Below are 24,475 nucleotides of genomic sequence, written 5' to 3' on the forward strand. Positions count from 1 at the left end.
TGCTGCTTTAGTGGTCCAGGCTAGTTCCAGTGATGACGCACTTCATACAAACATGTCCAGTGATACTGGTTGGCTCTCCTTTCCACAATGAATAGTAAATTAAACAGCTGCATCAAATAACATGGGATTAGTGTTGAGCATTCCGATACCGCAAGTATCGGGTATCGGCCGATATTTGCTGTATCGGAATTCCGATACCGAGATCCGATACTTTTGTGGTATCGGGTATCGGTATCGAAACAACATTAATGTGTAAAATACAACATTAATGTGTAAAATAAAGAATTAAAATAAAAAATATTGCTATACTCACCTCTCCGACGCAGCCTGGACCTCACCGAGGGAACCGGCAGCGTTCTTTGCTTAAAATGCGCGCTTTTCCTTCCTTCCGTGACGTCACGGCTTCTGATTGGTCGCGTGCCGCCCATGTGGCCGTGACGCGACCAATCACAGCAAGCCGTGACGTAATTTTCAGGTCCTTCTAGGCATTCAGTATTTTAAAATTACGTTCCGGCTTTGTGATTGGTCGCGTCGCGGTCACATGGGCGACGCGACCAATCACAAGCCGTGACGTCACGGGAGGCAGGAAACGCGCGCATTTTTAAAATTACGTCGCGGCTTGTGATTGGTTGCGTGCCGCCCATGTGACCGCGACGCGACCAATCACAGCAAGCCGTGACGTAATTTCAGGTCCTGAATGCAGAAATAGGCATCAATTTTAAAAATGCGCGCGTCTCCTGCCTCCCGTGACGTCACGGCTTGTGATTGGTCGCGTCGCCCATGTGACCGCGACGCGACCAATCACAAAGCCGGAACGTAATTTTAAAATACTGAATGCCTAGAAGGACCTGAAAATTACGTCACGGCTTGCTGTGATTGGTCGCGTCGCGGCCACATGGGCGGCACGCGACCAATCAGAAGCCGTGACGTCACGGAAGGAAGGAAAAGCGCGCATTTTAAGCAAAGAACGCTGCCGGTTCCCTCGGTGAGGTCCAGGCTGCGTCGGAGAGGTGAGTATAGCAATATTTTTTATTTTAATTCTTTATTTTACACATTACTATGGTTCCCAGGGCCTGAAGGAGAGTTTCCTCTCCTTCAGACCCTGGGAACCATCAGGAATACCGTCCGATACATGAGTCCCATTGACTTGTATTGGTATCGGGTATCGGTATCGGATTAGATCCGATACTTTGCCGGTATCGGCCGATACTTTCCGATACCGATACTTTCAAGTATCGGACGGTATCGCTCAACACTACATGGGATCCAAATTCTTTGGTTTTTCAAAATTTTTCATATTATATGTATTCACATCATGCAATAAACGCCTTATTCTATTTAATTACTTGTGCGAAAAAGAAATATACAGAAAAATGCCCATAGGTAATAAAGTGCTTCAATTAATCTAAGGTTATTCCAAGATCGTAAACAACATGAACATGCACAATTGGTATACAAAGGTGCTTATCTTCATAAATAATGTGGAATAAAATAAAGTCCATAGTAGTTGAAAAACTTTAAGCTGCATGGACAGATAGGGTTTACAGAGACACCATAGACACAGGGACAGGCGTTAGCGTGCACATGAAATTAAATGGAGTAATGTCCTTATTGGATGTAAGATATGAATGCATATAACATAGGCAATTTAGAAAAATTAAAGCATTTGGAACTTTTATTATTTGTCTGCTATGATGGCGTCCTTTCCTTTTTTCACATGGACACGGCAAGTACAGGATGTGCCCGCTGAGGCTGGTAATCGGGGGTATTGGTTACATGAACTATGGTTGAGAAATAATCACTGCAAAGCTGATGGGGGGAAGAAGCATTTATTTCTTTAGCATTGCCTACTGTTTGGCAACGTTTGAAAAAAAAAACCCTTTAAGTTGTACAGTATACAAAACTAATCTAAAGCCAGCAATATGTGTATTCAGTGTCGGACTGGGGTGCAATGGGTCCCACTGTTTAGCCCATTCAAATATTATATTACCCTCCTTCACAAATTTACACTGAGTAGTTTGTTAAATAATTGATGAGAATTTGTTTCTGTTTGTACAAAGTGTATTGCACCAACTACAGGTCATATAAGGGGGCATGTGGCCCAATGCTGTATAGAGGCCCACCGGATTCACCTGTTCCTCTGTGGGCAAGTGCGAGCCTGTGTATATTAAATTATTGTTCCCCAATCTGCCAATATCAGTGGTATTTGGTGACCATCTACTGTATACTGGGCTATCCCAACTTTCCCCAGATGGCAGGAGGAAGTAAGATCAGGCTGTTGGATTCAACATGTCAATCCTTTTGTTCTCTCCAACAAGAGTACAATAACTACAGTATGTATAGTTAGTAAGTGGTACCTACAAGCCGTTTTTTATATTACTGTGAGAAACCACATCTGCTGACAGATTCTCTTTAAAGTTACAACCATACAATAGTCACATAATACTCACATAATACTCACTACTTTATACAATGGATGCATAAGAATCTAGAATCAGGGAAGCAAAAGCAAGTATATATTTTATTATATTTACTGTAATTATTGAATTATTTTATGTACAAGCATAGCTAAAAAATATTGCAATGGATATGAATAAAAAAAGAATCTATTCACTTAAACACTGTGTACACTGTGCTTCTGTTTTGTTGAGACTGGATCCATTTTGAGTGAGTAATATATATACTGTGTGGACGGTATGGAGGGATATTGTAGTCATCCAAATCAAGTTCTTCTTTCACCAGGAATCCTTCATTATCAATAGTGCGACACCAGCAAATGTCTTTGCTGCAAATAAAAATGTAAAGAAAACGTGTCAGAATGAAATCTGGAAAAAAGTTTGAGCAGTAATTAAAAAATACGTATATGGCTAAATGTGCATTAATGATCAATTATACAATCCAGTATGGTTACTATATGCTTGCACCCCCAAATCCACCTCCCAGATCTTGCCAATCACAGCTTGGCAACTTCTTAGACTGCAAAATAAGTTGCAGAACTGTAATTGGCAGTAACAGGGAGGAAGACTCTGAGGAAGCATCCAGTTGAACCTCAAGCAGAGATTTCTCATGCTGCGCTTCAAAGCAACAAATGTGAATTATATCTGCAGAGAGATGTTATGTAAAATGAAAAAAAAACAGAATCAGGAGAGCTGAGGGATTATTTACTAGGTGTTTAACTAATTAAAATTTTTAAGTTGGCCATACACGTGAGTTAGGTGTTGGTCGAACATACAAGTATGTTCAGCAGACAGCTATCTCTCCCAACTCCCCCATACACATGAGCGCTTAGCTTTATCCCCTTCATGACCAGGTGATATTTGTTTTTTATGCTTTCTATTTTTCCTCTCCTTCCAAGAGCCCTAACTTTTTTATTGTTCCTTTGATATAGGCACACAAGATCTAGCTTTTGTCTCGGATGAGTTGCAGTTTTAAATGACACTATTCATTTTACCAGACAAAGTACTGAAAAGAGGGAAAAAAATCAAACAGGTTGAAACGATGAAAAAAGAAACCAAACAATGAAAAAAGAAACCGTACGATTCTGTCACTGTTTTTTTTACTTTATCTTTTCAGCATTTGGGGTAAAAATGACCTGGCAGTATAATTCTTCAAGTCATCAAGACCTGTTTTGTCTGCTTAATGGCCAGTGTGTACATGCTCCTATTTTTCATGCATATCAACTTATACTCCAGTTCTTTTTCTCGCTTTACTTTCAGCTTTCTGCATTTAGTGCAGGTCAGGGTGTGGCCTCCCTTTCTTGAGTTGGACATTACGTTTATATAGCTTCCCATTTACTGTGTGTCCATATTCGGGACCTGGTCCTGCTCGGCCCTTATTCACATTGACGTCACTTTGACACATGGTAAGGTTTTAATACTTGAGGTTAGGACCATCCCGATTTGGGTACACCATGTCGTTGGTGGGATGACTTTTACGCATTTTTTAATGTAAAATGGTATTTCCTAAGTACCCTATGGTTTTTATATGCATTATTGCTTTTACATATTTAGTTACAGCAGGATATATGTTGATTTTGTTTCTTTCTTATGTTTTATCAGTAAAATAATGGTGATACCAAACTTATTAGATTTTTTATGTTTTAGTGGTTAAAAAGATTTTAGAATGCAATTTGTGTGCCATTTTCTGAGACCTATAACTTTTTATTTTGTCCATTGATGGACTTGTGTGCGGGGTTGTTTTTTTCCCTGCCCAGTGATGTTTTTCTTGATACCATTTTGGCACATATATGACATTCATATCAATTTTTGTTGCTTTTTTTAGGGAAATGCGGCGAACCAAAGAAGGCAGCTAAAGTATTTCTGATTATGCCACCTAACTGGGCAATATTTGTCCCACACACATAGAGTGATAGCAGCATTTAAATGGTTAAACAGCAGCAATCAGAACTGCTGTTAGTGGAAGACACTGGTTGTGTAAGGCCGGTTTCACACGTCAGTGGCTCCGGTACGTGAGGTGACAGTTTCCTCATGTACCGGAGCCACTGACACACGTAGACACATTGAAATCAATGCATCTGTGCAGATGTCATTGATTTTTTGCGGACCGTGTCTCCGTGTGCCAAACACGGAGACATGTCAGTGTTCGTGGGAGCGCACGTATTACACAGACCCATTAAAGTCAATGGGTCCGTGTAAAACACGTACCTCACACGGACGTTCTCCGTGTGGCGTGCAGGAGACAGCGCTACAGTAAGCGCTGTCACCCCCACATGGTGCTGAAGCCGCGATTCATATCTTCTGTGCAGCAGCGTTTGCTGCATAGAAGATACAAATAATAGTGTTTAAAAGAAAGATCTATCTGTCTGCCACCCTCCCACCCCCTGTGCGCCCCCCCGCTGTTCTGAAAATACTCACCCGCTTCCCTTGTTGGCTGTCGCTGCTTCCTGTCCTGACCGCACCTTCTACTGTATGCGGTCACGTGGGGCCGCCGATTACAGTCATGAATATGCGGCTCCACCTCCCATAGTGGTACCCAGCACGGTGCGTGTGGTACCCAGTGGGCACACGGGCGGCACACGTGTGCCGCAAGTGTGCCACACTGATGTACACCAGATACGTAGGGGCACACGGACACGGATAATTCCGGTACCGATTGTTTCCGGTACCGGAATTATCTGGACGTGTGAGACTGCCCTAACACAGCTGGCCCCTGCTGGACATGGACACGGGATGTACCCTTATGTACTATGTCGAAAAATGGGGTTAAAAGAAATGTCTCACAAAAGCAACTTCTTTTAACCCTTTAAAAATCAGGCCAATTATAATTAAATATTTTTTTACTGTTGTATTCTATGTTTTTGCACAAACTTAGCAATATTAAGGCTTGATTTTTGCAGGATGTGTTTTATTTGTCAGTGGCAATATTTTGGAGTACATATAACCTATTAACTAAATATTAAAGCTTTATGGGGAGGTATAGAAGCAAAACAGCAATTCTGAAATTATTTAAGTTCTACATTTTACACTATTTTACACTATTCACACGGTGCACAAATAGAGTTTTAACTTTAAAATGTAAGTAAGTACAATTACAGAACTACCAACTGTATATGGTTTATTTATGTTTTTATGACTTTTGTACAATAGATATAGTGTTTGAAAATAAAGCTTCAAGTTTTTCATTTTTTGCATGACAAGCTGTAGTTTTCATTAATTCAATTTTGTGGTACATATGACTTTTTGATTGCTATTTATTGCGCTTTTTAGGGAGGTGAAATGAACCAAAATACAATACAATAATGAAAATGCAATACTGAAAATTCCCAATTTATAACTTTTTTATATCTTGATACTTCTGCACGCAATCAATTTTTTAAAACAATCATTTTTTGTCACCATATCCTGAGACCCATAACTGTTATTTTTAACATAGACAGCTGTTTGAGGTCTTTTTTTGCAGATGTAGCTTTTACTTGTGCCACTTTTCGGCAGATACTACTTTATGCTCACTTTAAATTCTATTTTTGGTAAGAGAAATAAACAAACAGACAATACTTCTGGAATTTTATTTATTTTATTTTTTTTCCGCTGTTCACCATGCAGTATAGGGCTATAACCTTTTAATTTAATTTATTTATTTAATTATTTATTAATCTAACTGTGTCAGGTTTTTTTTGCTGACTGTGCTATCTTTTCTTTGAATTTCATTTTGGGATATGTCCGAATTTTCATCACTTTTTATTTCTTTTTTTGTGAGGAGGGATGAACAAAAACCGCAATTCTGACATTGCTTTTCACATGTTTTACACTGTTCACTGTGATATATATATATATATATATATATATATATATATATATATATATATAGTTAAATACAGTGTGAGCTGGTTTTTTTAGGTTTTTTTTTTTTTTTATTACATAATTTTTTTATAAGGAAAACTCAAAAAAAATGTACATTTTTTTCAACATTTACTAGTCTCAGAAAAGTACTTGAGTGATCCTTTAACCCCTTCACCCCCGGAGCTTTTTCCGTTTTTCCGTTTTCGTTTTTCGCTCCCCTCCTTCCCAGAGCCATAACTTTTTTATTTTTCCGTCAATTTGGCCGTGTGAGGGCTTATTTTTTGCGGGACGAGTTGTACTTTTGAACGACATCATTGGTTTTAGCATGTCGTGTACTAGAAAACGGGAAAAAAATTCCAAGTGCAGTGAAATTGCAAAAAAAGTGCAATCCCACACTTGTTTTTTGCTTGGCTTTTTTGCTAGGTTCACTAAATGCTAAAACTGACCTGCCATTATGATTCTCCAGGTCACTACGAGTTCATAGACACCTAACATGACTAGGTTATTTTTCACCTAAGTGGTGAAAAAAAATTCCAAACTTTGCAAAAAACAAAACAAAACAAAATTGCGCCATTTTCCGATACTCGTAGCGTCTCCATTTTTCGTGATCTGGGGTCAGGTGAGCGCTTATTTTTTGCGTGCCGAGCTGGCGTTTTTAATGATAGCATTTTGGTGTAGATACGTTCTTTTGATCGCCCGTTATTGCATTTTAATGCAATGTCGTGGCGACCAAAAAAACGTAAATCTGGCGTTTCGAATTTTTTTCTCATTACGCCATTTAGCGATCAGGTTAATGCTTTTTTTTTATTGATAGATCGGGCGATTCTGAACGCGGCGATACCAAATATGTGTAGGTTGGGGTTTTCGACGTGCGAGTGAAATCGGCCAAGCCTCGGCTCATCCGAGTGCTGTGCGATATATGCTGACCCCGGCAATAGAGGAGATAGAGAAAATATTTTCTCTGCCTCCTCCTCAGCTATGCTCTGTTTCTCTCTGTGCGAGAGGCTCAGAGCACAGACGCATGACACTCGGCTCCCGCTCGCAGCAGAGCAGGAGCCGAGGGCCATTAGCATCCGATGCCATACGCCTTAGGCTAAGATCACTCTGAGTATTGGGTTTTTGATGCTTCATATTTTTCTGCAACATTTCAGCTCTAATTAGGTAAATTAGGTTACTTGCATTTTTTCATTGCATTTTTAATGTGGTTTTTTACATGCATTTGTAAAACACTTTTTTCTGCTGCATTTTTTGTCTCTTTTTGGTATGTCATGTGTTAATTAAATTAACTTGCTTTGGGAAATTACTGTTAATTAGTTTTAATAAAACTTCATTGATAACGTTATTTGTGGATTACATACATTTTTATTGCGTTTCTGCTGAGGGGAAACACTGTAAGGCTATGTGCACACGATGCGGATTTAGTGTGGATCCGCAGCGTTTTTTTCCGCGCAGAAATGCTGCAGATCCGCAAAGTGATTTACAGTACAATGTAAAGCAATAGGAAAAAAACTGCTGTGCTAATGGTGCAAAAAATTCTGCATGGAAAAGGATCAAAATTAGTAGCATGTCACTTATTTTATGCGGATCTGCAGCATTTCTGCACCCTTCCATTATAGAAATCCACAGGGGTAAAAAAAAGCATGAAATCCGCACAAAATCCGCATCAAATTCGCAACAAAAATGCACAAAATCCGCATAAAAAACGCATCAAATCTGCACCTGCGTTTTCTGCCAGGAGATGCAGATTTTGTGCAGAAAATTCTGCTCCCCAATCCGCAACGTGTGCACATAGCCTAGCCTTAATATGCATATGCATTTTTTATCTGCAAATTTGTCTCATCTCAGTTAACTCTATAGGAAAATCCACAAATAAAATGTTTATGTACCGCAAGAGAGGTTAACTTGTCTCAGATTTCAAAATAGCACCATAAGTCAGTTTCCGCAGTGTGCAAAAAAGCACAGTAAGTTTACATAAATCCCCTATACTTTTCTGGAACTGTAATACACTGCATTTTTTGTGTGGTGAAAATATGCAGCATAAAAAAATGTACTAAATAATCATCGTAAGAACTTAGCCTAAGTGGATCCCACCTCCGGTAGGATCTAATACACTCAATAAGGTACATGTCTGGCATAGAGGCCATTGTTAGGCGACTCCACCCGCACCTATTGCGGGCACTTGTCAGCTGTTGAAAACAGCTGACAGGTCGCAGCTTTGAGGTGGGCTCACCACCAGAGCCCACCTCAAAGCGGGGCTTCTGATGTCGGACGTACTATCCCGTCTGACGTCAGAAAGGGGTTAAACTGTAATACCAAAACAGTGTTTCAATCATGTAACATTTTTTACATCACAGGTGGATTTTAGTCAGGTAAACTACTGTGATCCCCACAACCATGTTTCCTTCAAATATGCTACTGTAACATCGCAAGATTGCTTTCATCAGCTATACTGTTCCCACTGTAACTGCTTAAATGGAATCTGTCAGTAGGATCAACCCTCCTTAGCTTTTTTTCATAGAAATCCAATTTTTTATTATATGTAAATGAGCTGTTTAGGAGGATGAGCATGACACAGATCTGTATAAGAATTTACCTCCAGAGCTTTTAATAAAAGGGGAGTTACCAGTATCATGTAACTAATACACAACAGTAGAACTGAACTTTGTCTTCTTACAAACACATTTGCTGCAGCTCTCACAGATCTGTTGTAACAATATTGCAGCCCTTTCTGCCTGTGAGATGGAAGCTGAGAGGAACCTGCGGATGTGTCAGTTATAATCACACACAGCTCTGCAGTGAGATCAGGAGAGCAGCGAACGGCCATTACACATCACACCGGTAACTCCCCTTCATGTAACAAAAGCTCTGGAGGCAGATTCTCAGGAAGATCAGAGGAAAACCTGGATTTGCCTGGAGTAAGACATCAGATCATAGATATCAAGATATACCGTATATACTCGAGTATAAGCCGAGATTTTCAGCCCAAATTTTGGGGCTGAATGTGCCCCTCTCGGCTTATACTCGAGTCATGATCGGTGGTGGGGTCGGCGGGTGAGCACTGTCATATACTCACCTAGTCCCGGCGATCCTGGCGCTCCCCCTGCCTGTCACACTGTCTTCGGTGCCGCAGCCTCATCCCCTGAGCGGCCACGTGGGACCGCTCATTAGAGAAATGAATAGGCGGCTCCACCTCCCATAGGGGCGGAGCCGCCTATTCATTTCTCTAATGAAGCGGTGCCGGTGACCGCTGATAGAGAAAGAGGCTGCGGCACCGAAAACAGGCAGGGGGAAGGAGCGGGACGCCGGGAGCAGGTAAGTATGTCATATTCACCTGTCCTCGTTCCACACGCCGGGCGTCGCGCCATCTTCCCGGCGTCTCTCCGCTCTGACTGTTCAGGCAGAGGGCGCGATGACGCATATAGTGTGCGCGCCGCCCTCTGCCTGATCAGTCAGTGCGGAGAGACGCCGGGAAGATGGCGCCGAGGAGCTGCAAGCAAGAGAGGTGAGTATGTGTTTTGTTTTTTTTATTGCAGCAGCAGCAACAGCTATGGGGCAATCATGGACGGTGCAGAGCACTATATGGCACAGCTATGGGGCAATAATGGACGGTGCAGAGCACTATATGGCACAGCTATGGGGCAACGGTGCAGAGCACTATATGGCACAGCTATGGGGCAATAATGGTGCAGAGCACTATATGGCACAGCTATGGGGCAATGGTGCAGAGCACTATATGGCACAGCTATGGGGCAACGGTGCAGAGCACTATATGGCACAGCTATGGGGCAATGGTGCAGAGCACTATATGGCACAGCTATGGGGCAACGGTGCAGAGCATTATATATATGGCACAGCTATGGGGCAATGGTGCAGAGCATTGTATATATGGCACAGCTTTATGTGGAGCATCTATGGGGCCATAATGAACGGTGCAGAGCACTATATGGCACAGCTATGGGGCAATGGTGCAGAGCACTATATGGCACAGCTATGGGGCAATGGTGCAGAGCACTATATGGCACAGCTATGGGGCAATAATGGACGGTGCAGAGCACTATATGGCACAGCTATGGGGCAATGGTGCAGAGCACTATATGGCACAGCTATGGGGCAATGGTGCAGAGCACTATATGGCATAGCTATGGGGCAATGGTGCAGAGCACTATATGGCACAGCTATGGGGCAATGGTGCAGAGCACTATATGGCACAGCTATGGGGCAATGGTGCAGAGCACTATATGGCACAGCTATGGGGCAATGGTGCAGAGCACTATATGGCACAGCTATGGGGCAATGGTGCAGAGCACTATATGGCACAGCTATGGGGCAATAATGGACGGTGCAGAGCACTATATGGCACAGCTATGAGGCAATGGTGCAGAGCACTATATGGCACAGCTATGGGCAACGGTGCAGAGCATTATATATATGGCACAGCTATGGGGCAACGGTGCAGAGCATTATATATATGGCACAGCTATGGGGCAACGGTGCAGAGCATTGTATATATGGCACAGCTTTATGTGGAGTATCTATGGGGCAATGGTGCAGAGCATTATATATGGCACAGCTTTATGTGGAGCATCTATGGGGCCATAATGAACAGTGCAGAGCATTATATGTGGCACAGCTTTATGTGGAGCATCTATGGGGCCATAATGAACGGTATGGAGTATCTATTTTTAATTTTGAAATTCACCGGTACCTGCTGCATTTTCCACCCTAGGCTTATACTCGAGTCAATAAGTTTTCCCAGTTTTTTGTGGCAAAATTAGGGGGGTCAGCTTATACTCGGGTCGGCTTATACTCGAGTATATACGGTAATTTTATTCAGTTTCCTATGACCTGTGTTCCCATATAGACTGCTTAAGAGGGTCGATCCTACTGACAGTGTCCTTTACTGCTTGTTTGGACAGCGAGATCCTGTCTAAAGATAGAGAATGCCGGCGTTACACAAAAGAAACTTTCCAGAAGTTTTGTTTTCCTCAACGTTTTGGTAAGACTCCAGGGTCTTTTTAACTCATACAGGGCTCCTGGTGAGAATTGGCAAATATGGCATTTGAACAGAGGATGTTATTATAAAAAAACTGAGGAACTTTACAAAAATTCAAAGTACGGTAATAATAATATAAAATAATACATATTAATGTCATTACCTGCCAACAGCAATTGCAGCTATTAGGAATGCAAGCAAAAATGCCAGAAGAACCGAGAGAATGACAACAATTACGATCATTCCTGCACTACGTCTACCAGGCGCAGTATCAATAGTACTTTTGTTCATTCCTGTTAAAAGAGAATACAAATTCACATACTTAGTATACCTAGTGTAAATGTATATGCTGGACTGCACTCACAAAGACATAGTAACTATGGATAGTCAAAATGTAAATCTTGTGGATAATAACTAATACTTAATTAAAAAAAAGTTTAAAATAACATCTGGCAATAGTGTTTTTGAACACATAAAATACATAAAAATATCACCAAAATGTTTCAAAATGCCATGTGTAAACCCCCTTCAGGCTAGTTTTGCAGTAGGTTCTGGGATACTGGGTTCCTTTTTAATTTTTCACCAAGCAAGCGTTGTGTAGCTGTGAAGTAGCAGTCAAACATCATTTTAAAATATGGTACCTGTTATGAGGTTGAATTTTTCAGACCAGCGCGTCTCTCTGGTTAGTGTAGTATTATTCAGCAAAACAAATTTAACCCTAGAAACAAAAAAGAACAGTTGGGTTTTTAACCGTTTACACTTGTGAAAAATAAATGTGAATGATAAGAATATAGTCATAAATGAAGTTTAGTTTCAAAGTATGTAAAACACTACTTTTTAGGTTACTGTATGTGACCTGTGCTGTAGCTAATGGTAAAATCACTTGAAGCAATATTGAGGTTTTTCTTATTAGCTTATATAATAAAAAATATTTTTTTTCCAATGTGTATTAACTTGGATTCAGTTAATTATGTTGACATACTTTTTTATTCACAAAAATGCAAAAATTTTTCGCCCCAGCTTTCATTGTGGATTTTGTGGGTATTTTTATCTGCATCCAAATTATTCAGTGAGCAAATCTTAGTAATCTTACAAAAGCAAACACTTTTTTTTCTAGGTGATGTCATGTTGTTAATAGAGTAAAAAGACAACACACACTAACTCATACACACACACAAAACGGAGCAATTTTCAAAATGCCATACATCTTAGATAACTGGCTGACAGCTATCTTTTTTGACTTCCCCCCCACACATCGACACTTGGCATACCCAAGCTTTACACCTTACAGACATTGCTTATATCTTATTAAAAGGACAGCGTGTTTGAATTCATACTGTACAATTCTTCTCTTCCCCTCACATCAGCTGGGAGAAAGTAAGGAGGCCCTTATACACATTGCATGGTTGTCCAATTGAAGGCTTGAATTGTAGAGGACCATCTAATGTGATGAAGTAGTGTGACACTAGTCACTACTACTCACAGACTAGGCATGAGGCAGAGTGGTCAAGAGGTCCAAGGTCAAACGGAAAAAGCCGGGAAGGTATGCCAAAGACAGAGGGATTGTCATGGATCCACCCCTCAGGGTGTCTGGGATGCAGTTACTGACAGCTTGGTCATCCAATCTGGTATAAGGGTATGCTGAAGCTGTCATTACTTTGATTGACAGCTTGGCCATCCAATGTGGTACAGGGGCGTGCTGAGTTGTCAATGTGTTGATTGACAGCTCAGCTATCCAATCTGAGACTGTGAGGCGTCGGCTGTCTCCATGTGTACATTATTCCAGTTAATTGCCACGGAGCTATGTCTCCCAGAACTCTGCCAGACGTACATTCAGTGTGTGAGGTTTATGCTTTCCTGTGCCTGGAGTTCTATATGCTTGATCTGTTGCCTGACCTTGGACTTCGTTCTGACCATCCGCCTGTTTAACCTCTTTTGCTCTTTTTGCTCCGTTATCTGCTATGTTGGGCTGGTGGTTAGGAGCACTAGAAATGACGAGATGAGCAAACTAGCAATACAGGACGAGCTCTGGGAAGTGGGAGCTCTGCTGACCGCAACCCCTGATCCTATCACAACAACTAGAAATAGCCGTGGAGCGTTCCTGACTCTGCCTAGACGCCTCTTCACAGCCTAAGAGCTAACTAACCCTAAAGATAGAAAATACAGCCTACCTTGCCTCAGAGAAATCCCCCAAAGAAATAGGCAGCCCCAACATATATTGACTGTGAGTTAAGATGGAAGTCACAAACACAGGAATGAAATAGGTTTCAGCATAGGAGGCCAGACTTACTAAACAGACTGAGGATAGAAAAGGTATCTTTGCGGTCAGCATAAAAAACTAACAAAAAACCACGCAGAGTGTGCAAAAGAAACCACCGCACCGACTCACGGCGCAGTGGTGCCACTCTGCATCCCAGAGCTTCCAGCTAACAAGATTTGATCATAATAGCAAGCTGGACAAAAACACAGTAGCAACAAATAAGCTAGCAGGGACTTAGCTTTTGCTGAAGTAGACAGGTCATCTGAAAGATCCAAGTGAACTGAACCAGTACTAGGACATTGACAGCTGGCATCAAGTAATGATCTGAGTGGAGTTAAATAGAGCAGCCAGCCAAGACCTGAACGAGATCAGCTGGAGAAGGAATCTCAGAACCAGCAGTTCCACTCACAGCCACCAGAGGGAGTCCATGAACAGAACTCACCGAAGTACCATTCATAACCACAGGAGGGAGCTCGAGAACAGAATTCACAACAGTTATCCTCCCAGTACTCTGACCTCAGAACGTTACCTGACTATGCTTTTGTCTCTTCCTTCTGTTTATGACTTACCCTCTTGCCTTCTGACCTTGAACTCCTTGACCACTCTGACTAACGGCTTGGCCGTGTGAAGTGACTAGAATCACAGGGATAAGACAAACGATTAGTCTGGGGCAAAGTGACTGTCGGGGTGGCCTGTGGGCAGGTCTTTCCTTGGTTTCTCTGGCTTAGAGCAGGAAGATAAGACTTTGCCTACAGTCCTGCCTGTTATGATCCGGTGACCTTGGAGCCGCATGAGACTTTCTCAGGAGTAGGTGGAACCTGTACTGACCGCAAACCCTAAACTGTCACCGCAACTAGAAGTAGCCGTGGGGTGTACCTAACACATCCTAGACACCTCGACACAGCCGGAGGACTAAATACCCCTATAGATGGAAATGGGAATTCTATCTTGCCTCAGAGCAGAACTCCAAAGGATAGGCAGCCCCCCACAAATATTGACTGTGAGTATTAGAGAAAAGACACACGCAGGCAGAAATCAGGATTTAGCAAAAGAGGCCACGCTAGCTAAATAGGAAAGGATAGGACAGAATACTAAGCGGTCAGTATTAAAACCCTAAAAATATCCACAGCAGATAATACAAAAATTCCACCATCTAACTAAAGACATGGAATGTATATCCGCATCTCCTGAGAATCCATTTTATTGCAAATTACTGAGGCTTTTGCAATGCAGGTATATATGGGTGATGCACATCAAAATCATACTTCAACTGCATTGCACCAGTTTGGGCAAAACTCTATGGCCACCTGTATGGTTACCTTTGGATCTATTCATTTAGTCCCGCTTATTGAAAAGCCAGCAATTCAGCAGCCGCATAGAGTAAAATCACAGTAGGTGCCAACAGGATAGAAGAGATGGATTACATACAGTAAAAACACATAGAATAGGTAGATATACAGATGTCTGTGCAAATACAATTAGTACAGTGTGTTTGCAGCTTACTGTACATGTATATAATTAATAAAAGATAATTTTTCTGAAAAAAAATCGAGTGGGCTCCCGCGTAATTTTCATAACCAACAGAGGGAAAGTCAATTGCTGGGGATTGATGTTTATAGCCTGGAAAGGGGGTAATACCCATGGAGCTTCTCAGGCCATTAATATCAGCTCACAACTGTATACTTTGCTTTTACTAGTTACTAAAATTGGGGACCCTAAAAAAAATTACGTAGGGTCCCTCTATAATTAATAACAAGCAAAGGCTATGCAGACAGCTGTGGGCTGATATTAATAGCCTAGGAAGGGGCCATCAATACTGCCCCCCCCCACCCAGGCTAAAAACATCACCTCTCAGCCACCTCAGAAAAGACGCATCTCTAATATGTGCCAATTCTGGCACGTAACCTCACTCTTCCCACTTGCCCTGTAATGGTGGCAACTGGGGAGATAGTTGTGGGGGCTGATGTCACCTTTGTATTGTCAGGTGACATCAAGCCCCAAGGTTAATAATGGAGAGGCATCAATAAGACGTCCCCATTACTAACCCCATATTCACATTGTATGAAAACACACACAACCAGAATAAAGTCCTTTAATTGAAAGAATGAGACAGACTCTTTAAATAAATCTTAATTAAACTATACTTATGACCTCGCCCATTCCACCGACGCCCGTGTCATCTGCAAAAGAGTTAAAAATAAAAAACAACAATATTCCTCACCTTTCTACAGAGATGCTGGAAAGATTTGTCAGTGGGCAAACTTACAAAATCAGCCAGGGATCAAATACTTATTTCCCACACTGTATATGTGTGTCTGTTTTGACGAATATTTCCTTTGAAAACAATGTGTAAATGACTTAGAGAATTGCTCTATGTAAAAGTTCATGTTAAAATCGCACTGCGTTCGGATGTAAATCGAATGCTAGGTGTGAAAAATTGGATTGTACTCGCATGACACTCGTATAACTCTCAGCAGGGAGACTCGGACTGATTTTTCATACGTTTATTGTGACTCCGGCCTTACTGGTATAGTGCCTAAGAAAATAAGGAGAGGGCAAATATGTGGGGCTCCTAAGTTTACTCCATCACCTGATAGGCTATTGCCCCCACTGCCATCAATGATAATAGTGTATTTTGTGTTATACTACGTGCAGATTTTTCATTTAATTTTTTCCTCGCCTTCTTCCTAGAGCCATAACATTTTTATTTTTCTGGCCATATAGCCATATGAGTGCTTGTTTTTTGCTAGACGAGTTGTACCTTTGAATTAAATGATTCCTTTTACCATATAGTATACTAGAAAAGGGGGAAAATCCAATTTGATTGATATTGCAATTAAAGTGCAATTAGACAATTTTAATTTTGTTTTTTGGGTATTTTATTTACCATGTTCACTATATGGTAAAACTGACCTGCCAATATTTTTCCCCAGGTCAGAATGAGTACGCAGATACCAGATATGTTTTTTTGTATTTATGTGGTTACATTTTTTTTTTCATTTGTAGAAAAACAATTTGTCTTTTGTCGCCATTTTCCAACAATTGTAACATTTTCATTTTCCAGGATACGGGGTTGTATGAGGACTTATTTTTTGCACTCTGAGCTGATATTTTTATTTATACCATTTTGGGGTAGATATGATGTATTGATTGCCTCTTATTGTATTTTATTGCAATGTTGTGGCGGCCAATATTTTACTGTATTCAATAGTACTCTTAGGAGACTTGAAGCTGCGATCGTCCAAACGCCTGTGCTATACACAGTAGGGATGAATGGACCTGTGGAAGTTCCAGTTCTGGTACCCCATCTGAACTTTATTTATTTTTTACCAGAACTGTACCCGAACTTGAACCAAAACTCAAATCCCATAAAAAACAATGAGGACCAGGATTTTTGTTCAACATTGAGCACCGAGCACTAACTGTCCAGTGCGAACTCTGAACTTTTAACTTTGGATTCGCTCATCTCTAACACACAGGAGTTCACAGGACAAAACAGCTGACATGTCGCGACATTGAAGTGGGCTCAGCACCGGAGCCCACATCAAAGGGGGAGGCACGACATGCGCTGTAGTAGTACGGCGCATGTCGTGAAGGGGTTAAGGAATACATTTTTGTATTGTATATTTTACATATGTCATAATGTACAGCTCATTATTGTAAAAGCAGTAGGCAGTTTTTGTTGCAGTTTTTAGCAAATGACAAGAGTGAATTATAAAGGAAATCGTAAAAGAGATACTGGAATATTCCTCTATTTTTGAGGTAATGGGAAAAGACGGTTCCATCACAAAACTCCTTCCTGACAAATGGCATACCAGTAATTAATGTTTTGATGTGCGTTCCTGGAAATGGATGCATCGGTACGTCATGGTGATCATGCGGGCACAAGAGCTGTGCTAATGTGATCGACATTAGGGGCTCAACTTAAATGATAGCCTAGACCCGGCTGTCACAGCCAGGAGCGGTGCTCGCACTGCCACGGGCTGTTTAACCTTCTAAATGCCGCAATCAATCGCAATAGCAGCATTTAGAAGGCTGTGAGAGGGAGAGCACTCCCTCTACCACCAATCAACATCCCCACGACATCATCGCTGGGGCATGAAAGTTGCCATGACAGCATGAGGTCACATGATGACTTCCTCATCTGGCAGCTATACAGGCCTGCGTAGTTCAAGCCCGGAGTATGATCTAAGAATCTACTATCAATGTAAGGGCTCATTCCCACTTGCGATGAAATTGGACTAATGCAATCCGATAAAAAAGTGGTTTAAGGCGAAACCTGTTTTGGAGTGGCCTAGTCAAAGCACAGCTGTTAATCCAATTGGGAATCTATGGTCAGACTTGAAGATTGCTGTTAACCAGAGGACACCATCTACGGTAACTTGAAGAAACTGGAGTAGTTTTACCTTGAAGAATGGGCAGAAATCCCAGTGGCAATAGGTGGAAAGCTTGTAGAGACGTATGTAAAGCGATTTTCAGCTGTAATTGTCACCAAAGTAGCCTCTTCAAAGTACTAACTTTATGGGGATGAATAGTTATGCACACCAAAGTTTTAAGTTAATTTGTCCTATTTGTTGTTTGCTTCCCAATCAAAAGAAAACCAAATGTTCATGACTGTAGGTATAGTCTTTACATGAACTGATGCAAACCCTCAAAAAAACAGTAAAATTCCAGGTTGCAAGGTAGCAAAACACAAAGAATGCCAATGAAGAGGGGGTGAATACTTTTGCAAGCTACTGTAAGATGTTAAAGTAATCAGAACAATGAAGTGATCTTACCTATAAGGTCCATTTTCAGTTAAAATCCCATTACAAAATGAAACATTTCCGCAAACTATTTCTATTCCAACCGGAATCAAAGCCTTAAATTCTGGGACAGTATCAGCACATGGGTAATTAGCAGCTGGCTGCTGGTAGATATGATAGTAATCTTTAGTTGGGAATAACTTGTAATCAGATGGAGTACTGAGATTATATTCTGTCAAATTTGGCACAACTGTGGGTAAAACAAATTTAAAGTCAGTGAAGATAACAAAACCCTACATTTAATTAAAATGTCATGTGTGTTTACGACATGTTTCTGTTATTTTATTTCAATGTAATACTGGAAGGGAAAGAAGTAAAACTGAGTTCATAATTATTTGGATGTCTTTCTGGTTGAAAAATGAAATACACTATGTGATCAGAAGTATTGAGACACCTACACCTTACATCTGTGAGTGTTTATGATATCCCATTCTAAATCCATATATATGGTATATTGTGATGTCCTGATGAAGAAGTCTTGTACTTTGAAACGCGTTGAATAAATCCACGGTCTGATTGCTACATATTTGGACCTTGAATCATTCAGCAGCGCAGCTTAAATCCACATTTTACCCCCCTTTTTTTATTCTAAATCCATAGGCATTAATCTGAAGTTTCCAATCTTCTGGAAAGGCTTTCTACAAGATTTTGGAATGTCCAAAGGAATTTTTGATTATACATCCAGAAGAGTATTTGTGAGGTCAGATAGTGATGTTGGACAAGAGGGTCTAGCTTGCAATCTTCTCTCTAGTAGTAGAAGAGGTTGCTCAGACTGCCGTACTCAGTGTCTTTCAGTTCTAATACTAAAAATATCATGGATGCTGAAATAAGAAGAGGTTGCTCACTCTATTATCCACCCTCTTTTTCTGATCTAATACTATTGATGCCAGGAGAGCTGAGGTAAGATGCGGCTGCTCACTCTGCTGTCCACCTTGTCTTTCTGATCTAATACTGGAGATATCAGGAGTGCTGAGGTAAGAAGAGGCTGCTCACTCTGCTGTTCACTATGTCTTTTTGTTCTAATACCACAGATACCTATAAGTGCTGAGATAAGAAGAGGTTGCTCATGCTGCTGTACTCAATGTCTTTCAGTTCTAATCCTGGAAATATCAGGGATGCTGAGGTAAGAAGAGGATGCTCATACGGCTGTCCACCCTGTCTTTATGTTCTAATATTGGAAATACTAGAGATGCTGAGGAAAGCAGTGGCTGCTCCCACTGCTGTCTACCATGGATGGATGGACAGCAGTGTTAGCAGCTTATTCTTGGACAGCATGGTGGCGCAGTGGATAGCACAGCAGCCTTGCAGCGCTGGAGTCCTGGGTTCAAGTCCCACTAAGGACAACATCTGCAAAGAGTTTGTATGTTCTCTGTGTTTGCGTGGGTTTCCTCCGGTTTCCTCCCACATTCCAAAGACATACTAATAGGGAATTTAGATTGTGAGCCCCAACGGGGACAGTGACGATAATGTGTGCAAACTGTAAAGCGCTGCAGAATATGTTAGCGCTATATAAAAAAAAAATAAAGAGTATTACTCTTGCCTCAGCACCCCTGGTATTTTCACTATTAGATCACATAGAGCGAACAGCAGTGTAAGCAGCGTCTTGTTACATCTGCACCCTTGGTATCTCCAATGTTAGATTAGAATATAATTTAGGAGCACCGCTAATGAAAGAAAGTGGTGAGGTAGAAGAGGCAGCTTCCTTATACAAAACAAGTGTCATTTGTTCATCAAAGATATTGAGGTTTTCATTTATAATTACATTTCTTTGATTTACTGTATCTATTTTTTTCTATTCCTGAAGAGCCTGTTTAAGGTTAACAGATGTTTGCATTCCTGCACAACCTATTTCCTTCATTATTTACACTTCTTTGTACATCCTATTGCTGTACTTTTGGTAGCGGCTGTATTACGCATTCCATCCTTGTGTCTTTCACTGTAAGGATTTCTTGTGTTGTTAGCAGTAAAAACAATGAGACGTTCAAAGCTCTCGCAGGAGCAGTGTGGCCCCTTTTTTTTTATAAAAAAAATAAAGTCTCTTTAGTAATATGGTTTAGTAATATATTCACTTACCGCTATTCAGTGCAACAACCAACCACACATCAGTTGTGTTATACAGGTGAAAAATGCACTGTGGTTGATCAAGTGCAAAACTGTTATTTGTCAGTCTTCCTAAAATTGGCTTGGTTGTAACTTGAGGAACATAATATCGAACCTCTGAAAAAGGACAGAAGAATTAATTAATAGCATTTAATTTGTAGTATTTATGTGCAGATAGGCTCACAAAAGTACAGGTGATGCCTGTGGTGTAGTGATGAGCGAATGTGCTCCGATAAAGTGTTATTTGAGTCCCCGCGCCTGCATGTCTCACGGCTCTTTGACAGCCATAACACATGCAGGGATTGCCTGTTTGTTAACAAATAACACCTTATCCGAGCACATTCGCTCATCACTATTGTGGTGGGCAGGGATCTGACGTGTTAAATGCCGCATAAAATTGAGTAGTAGACAACTCTATCCATATAAGATAGTAACTGATTTCTCAATTATTATTTAATAAATGGATAGTACACATGAAAATAGGCAACTTTGTGATAAAAAAAATCTAGAACCCTGGTGCAAATATGTCCAGGGTAAAGAAGAGATCCATAGAAGATAAAATATATGGTTTTATTTCAAAATAGTTAAAAAACTAATACATAAAGAAAATATTTAAAAAGCAGAGTGTCTCAGAGAAGGAGACGCTGACAAACCACTAATTATCAAGGGTAAATGCTAATAATATCTTCAAATGCCCAAATTAGGCTAATAAAGTAATTACAAAAAGGTGAAAAAAGAAATCAACTGGGGTCATAATGAATTAATGATCCATTCTGACAAGATGTACATAAACTTGATATCCATTCAATATAAAGTGCACTGTGCTGCTAATGTAATTGCAGTATGATATATAACACAAGATATTAAACAATATTGTTCATAAATGAGCCCTAAAATATTGGCCCTATAATTACAGCAGTGAAGAGGGTTATACCCTTAATGACAACTAGTGCATATCAAATAAAGAAAACAATCCATAGAATCCAATCTGATGGTTCTCCCTCTAAAGTAAATACTGTACCAATGAACGGATTGCCATGAAAACATATCTCGCAATTCAATGGTAAGCAAAAAAAGGTATCAGGTGTTCTGTATATATCACGCAACATACAATGACATCAGGCCTATGTAGCCAAATAGCCTAAATGCCGCATTTCCAACAGTGTGGAAGGATACATAAATTTTAAGACATAAGACAAATAAAGAGCCTAATTCACCTTAAAGATTTGTGGTGGTGTCTCCCCACCTCGACGCTGGCTTCTTCCAGGGGCATGATACAGTAGATCTTAGAAAATAACCTGCCTCCTTGTCTTCTTCGACTGATCTTTCACTCTCATTACATGGGTAAAATCTGAATTCAGTCAAGGCAGACTTTCACATTACTGAGACAGGAGATGACAGATGGTGCTTATGGAATTCTGTGGAGAGGGAAGTGGGTGGCTGAGGGACACATTCTGGTGCACGTTCTTCTGCAATTAAAGTTCAACTTTTTTACCATTGATTTAAAGTATAACTGTTGTTTTGGGAGAACTTACAGCAGGAAGTCTATGTCTGCCTTCAGTTCTCCTCTCTTCATAACATTTATCAGTAGTAACTGTCATTTCCTGTCTCAGTAATGGAAAAATATGGCTTCACTGAATACAAATTTTACAGTTTTACTCTTGAATTGTGATAGGGAAAGGTCAATCCAGAAGAAGCAGCAGATTTCTCTGATAAGACATGTTAGAAAGTGTCTCGTTTTCATTAAATCAATAATAAAACTATGGTTACTCTTTAAGCTAATACACCAAATCCCGGTTAGTCCTTAGCTCTGGTCATAGCTATAAAGGAGACCCAAGATAACCAAGTCTAATATGATCTATAAATGTATTTAGATACCACTTCAATTTAGCATTAAACAGTTCATTTCAACTTCTTTCTGCCTTTCAATTTACATTCGGTAAAATAAAATTCACTGTTTGTCTCTCGTAATAGAAACAAAACAGACAAATTCTCTATTCTGTATTATAACCTTGATATAAATGGAGCAAAATATATTTTATTCCACATGGTCCAAGGCAAACTTATTTCGACTTTCTACTATATAACCTAGTGACATGCAAATTTTTAATTTTTGGAAAAACAATTGTGAGAATGAAAAATCTTTTCTTCGGTTGCACAAGTAAAGTTTATTATACTGAGTTCTTCATATGCCTTACTTTTTGTCATACGTGAAATATATGTAGCAGTTAAGTCGCTAAGAACAGATATGTTGGATCATCTTTTCATGTATGACAAATTGTTAAAAATTACAAAAAGTCTGAATAAATCTTAAGTAAACAGTTTCTGTTTATTTCTGAGGATCCCCTTATATATAGTGCGAAGCAAATATAACTACTTGCTAATTGTTAACTACAACAATGAAAATGTGTTTATCAAAATAGTGAATGAATAATTAGTGAAAAATCTTTGAAAAACATAAATGGCAACAATAAATATCATTTTGAGAATATTTAACGTGGGAAAATTGCTCCAATACATTTCCTCTGTGCAAAAGGTGCTACATACTCTTGAAAAAAATCAGCTCAAGGAAATAGTAAAAGGTGAGAAGAGATAAACTTCTTTACCTGTTAATGTTACCGTGACCCCCAGAAGCAGGAGCCCCAGTTTTAGGAGCAGATCCATGATTGAATAATGTATTACAACGTTAGTACAGAAGGGTAAGTACAGTCTACGTAGTACTTGTTTGCCTCGCTCCAGACGATTCTGAACTTTTAAGAATATTTCTATGAAGGCTTGGTGTCTCCCCTGGGGAAATAATGGTCCCTTGCATATAATGGTTCATGCATTCCTGACATAATGAAGAGAAGAATAGCGGACAGACATGTCAGACTTGTTTTAGAGTAAAAATAATAAAACGTAATAGGAGGTTATTTAGTGAAAAATATAATTTTTAAGGGATTCTTTCATTTCCAAAAAGAGAATTATGAGAACTAATGTTTATCAACTACTGCTAATGAAAGTTCTAATGGAGCATTCAATATATATTATGTGATTCCAATTGGTGCAGTGACCCAGATTTCCAAGAGTGTACAAGAGTAAATATCATGCTAGGTGTGGTAAGAATGTAGGGTTTTTCATGTTTTGCGTAAGTTCCTGAGGTATTTTTAGCTAGACAAACCCTAACTGGAGGTAAAGTAGTTAATGAAACTCAATATCTGGCAATGGTATGAGTATGAATTGTATGTCTACATATATAAGTATTTTATACACATGTCTATAGTTGTACATACAAACATTTCCTGATAGAAATACTGTATATGTCTTGTACACGTACACAAAAACACACGTAACCACATTTTCTTTTACGTTGTGACTTTTCTTTATTTATATGACCGACTAAATGCTTTTAACCCCTTCATGACCGTGGGATTTTCCGTTTTTCCGTGTTCGTTTTTCGCTCCCCTCCTTCCCAGAGCCATAACTTTTTTATTTCTCCGTCAATTTGGCCATGTGAGGGCTTATTTTTTGCGGGACGAGTTGTACTTTTGAATGACATCATTGGTTTTACCATGTCATGTACTAGAAAACGGGAAAAAAATTCCAAGTGCAGTGAAATTGCAAAAAAAGTGCAATCCCACACTTGTTTTTTGTTTGGCTTTTTTGCTAGGTTCACTAAATGCTAAAACTGACCTGTCATTATGATTCTGCAGGTCAGTACGAGTTCATAGACACCTAACATGACTAGGTTATTTTTTATCTAAGTGGTGAAAAAAAATTCCAAACTTTGCTAAAAAAAAAAATTGTGCCATTTTCTGATACTCGTAGCGTCTCCATTTTTCATGATCTGGGGTCGGTTGAGGGCTTATTTTTTGTGTGGCAAGCTGGCGTTTTTATTGATACCATTTCAGTGCAGATACGTTCTTTTGGTCGCCCGTTATTGCATTTTAATGCAATGTCGCGGTGACAAAAAAAACGTAATTCTGGAGTTTCTAATTTTTTTCTCGCTACGCCGTTTAGCGATCAGGTTAATGCTTTT

The 24,475-nt window shown here is 40.0% G+C and overlaps 1 protein-coding gene across 1 annotated transcript; it reads right to left on the bottom strand.

Annotated features, from left to right (window-relative positions):
• Nucleotides 1-2,494: 2,494 nt before the first annotated feature.
• LOC143816207 (uroplakin-3b-like) lies at nt 2,495-23,221 on the bottom strand. Its single transcript, XM_077296313.1, has 6 exons — nt 23,064-23,221; nt 20,431-20,574; nt 18,331-18,547; nt 11,934-12,010; nt 11,456-11,585; nt 2,495-2,785 (listed from the first exon to the last, which is right to left on the bottom strand). The coding sequence occupies exons 1-6, from the start codon at nt 23,119-23,121 to the stop codon at nt 2,611-2,613; spliced, it is 801 nt and encodes a 266-aa protein (XP_077152428.1). The 5' UTR covers nt 23,122-23,221; the 3' UTR covers nt 2,495-2,610.
• Nucleotides 23,222-24,475: the final 1,254 nt, after the last annotated feature.

This window comes from Ranitomeya variabilis, chromosome 3 (genome assembly GCF_051348905.1).
Source record: "Ranitomeya variabilis isolate aRanVar5 chromosome 3, aRanVar5.hap1, whole genome shotgun sequence".
NCBI lineage: Eukaryota > Metazoa > Chordata > Amphibia > Anura > Dendrobatidae > Ranitomeya > Ranitomeya variabilis.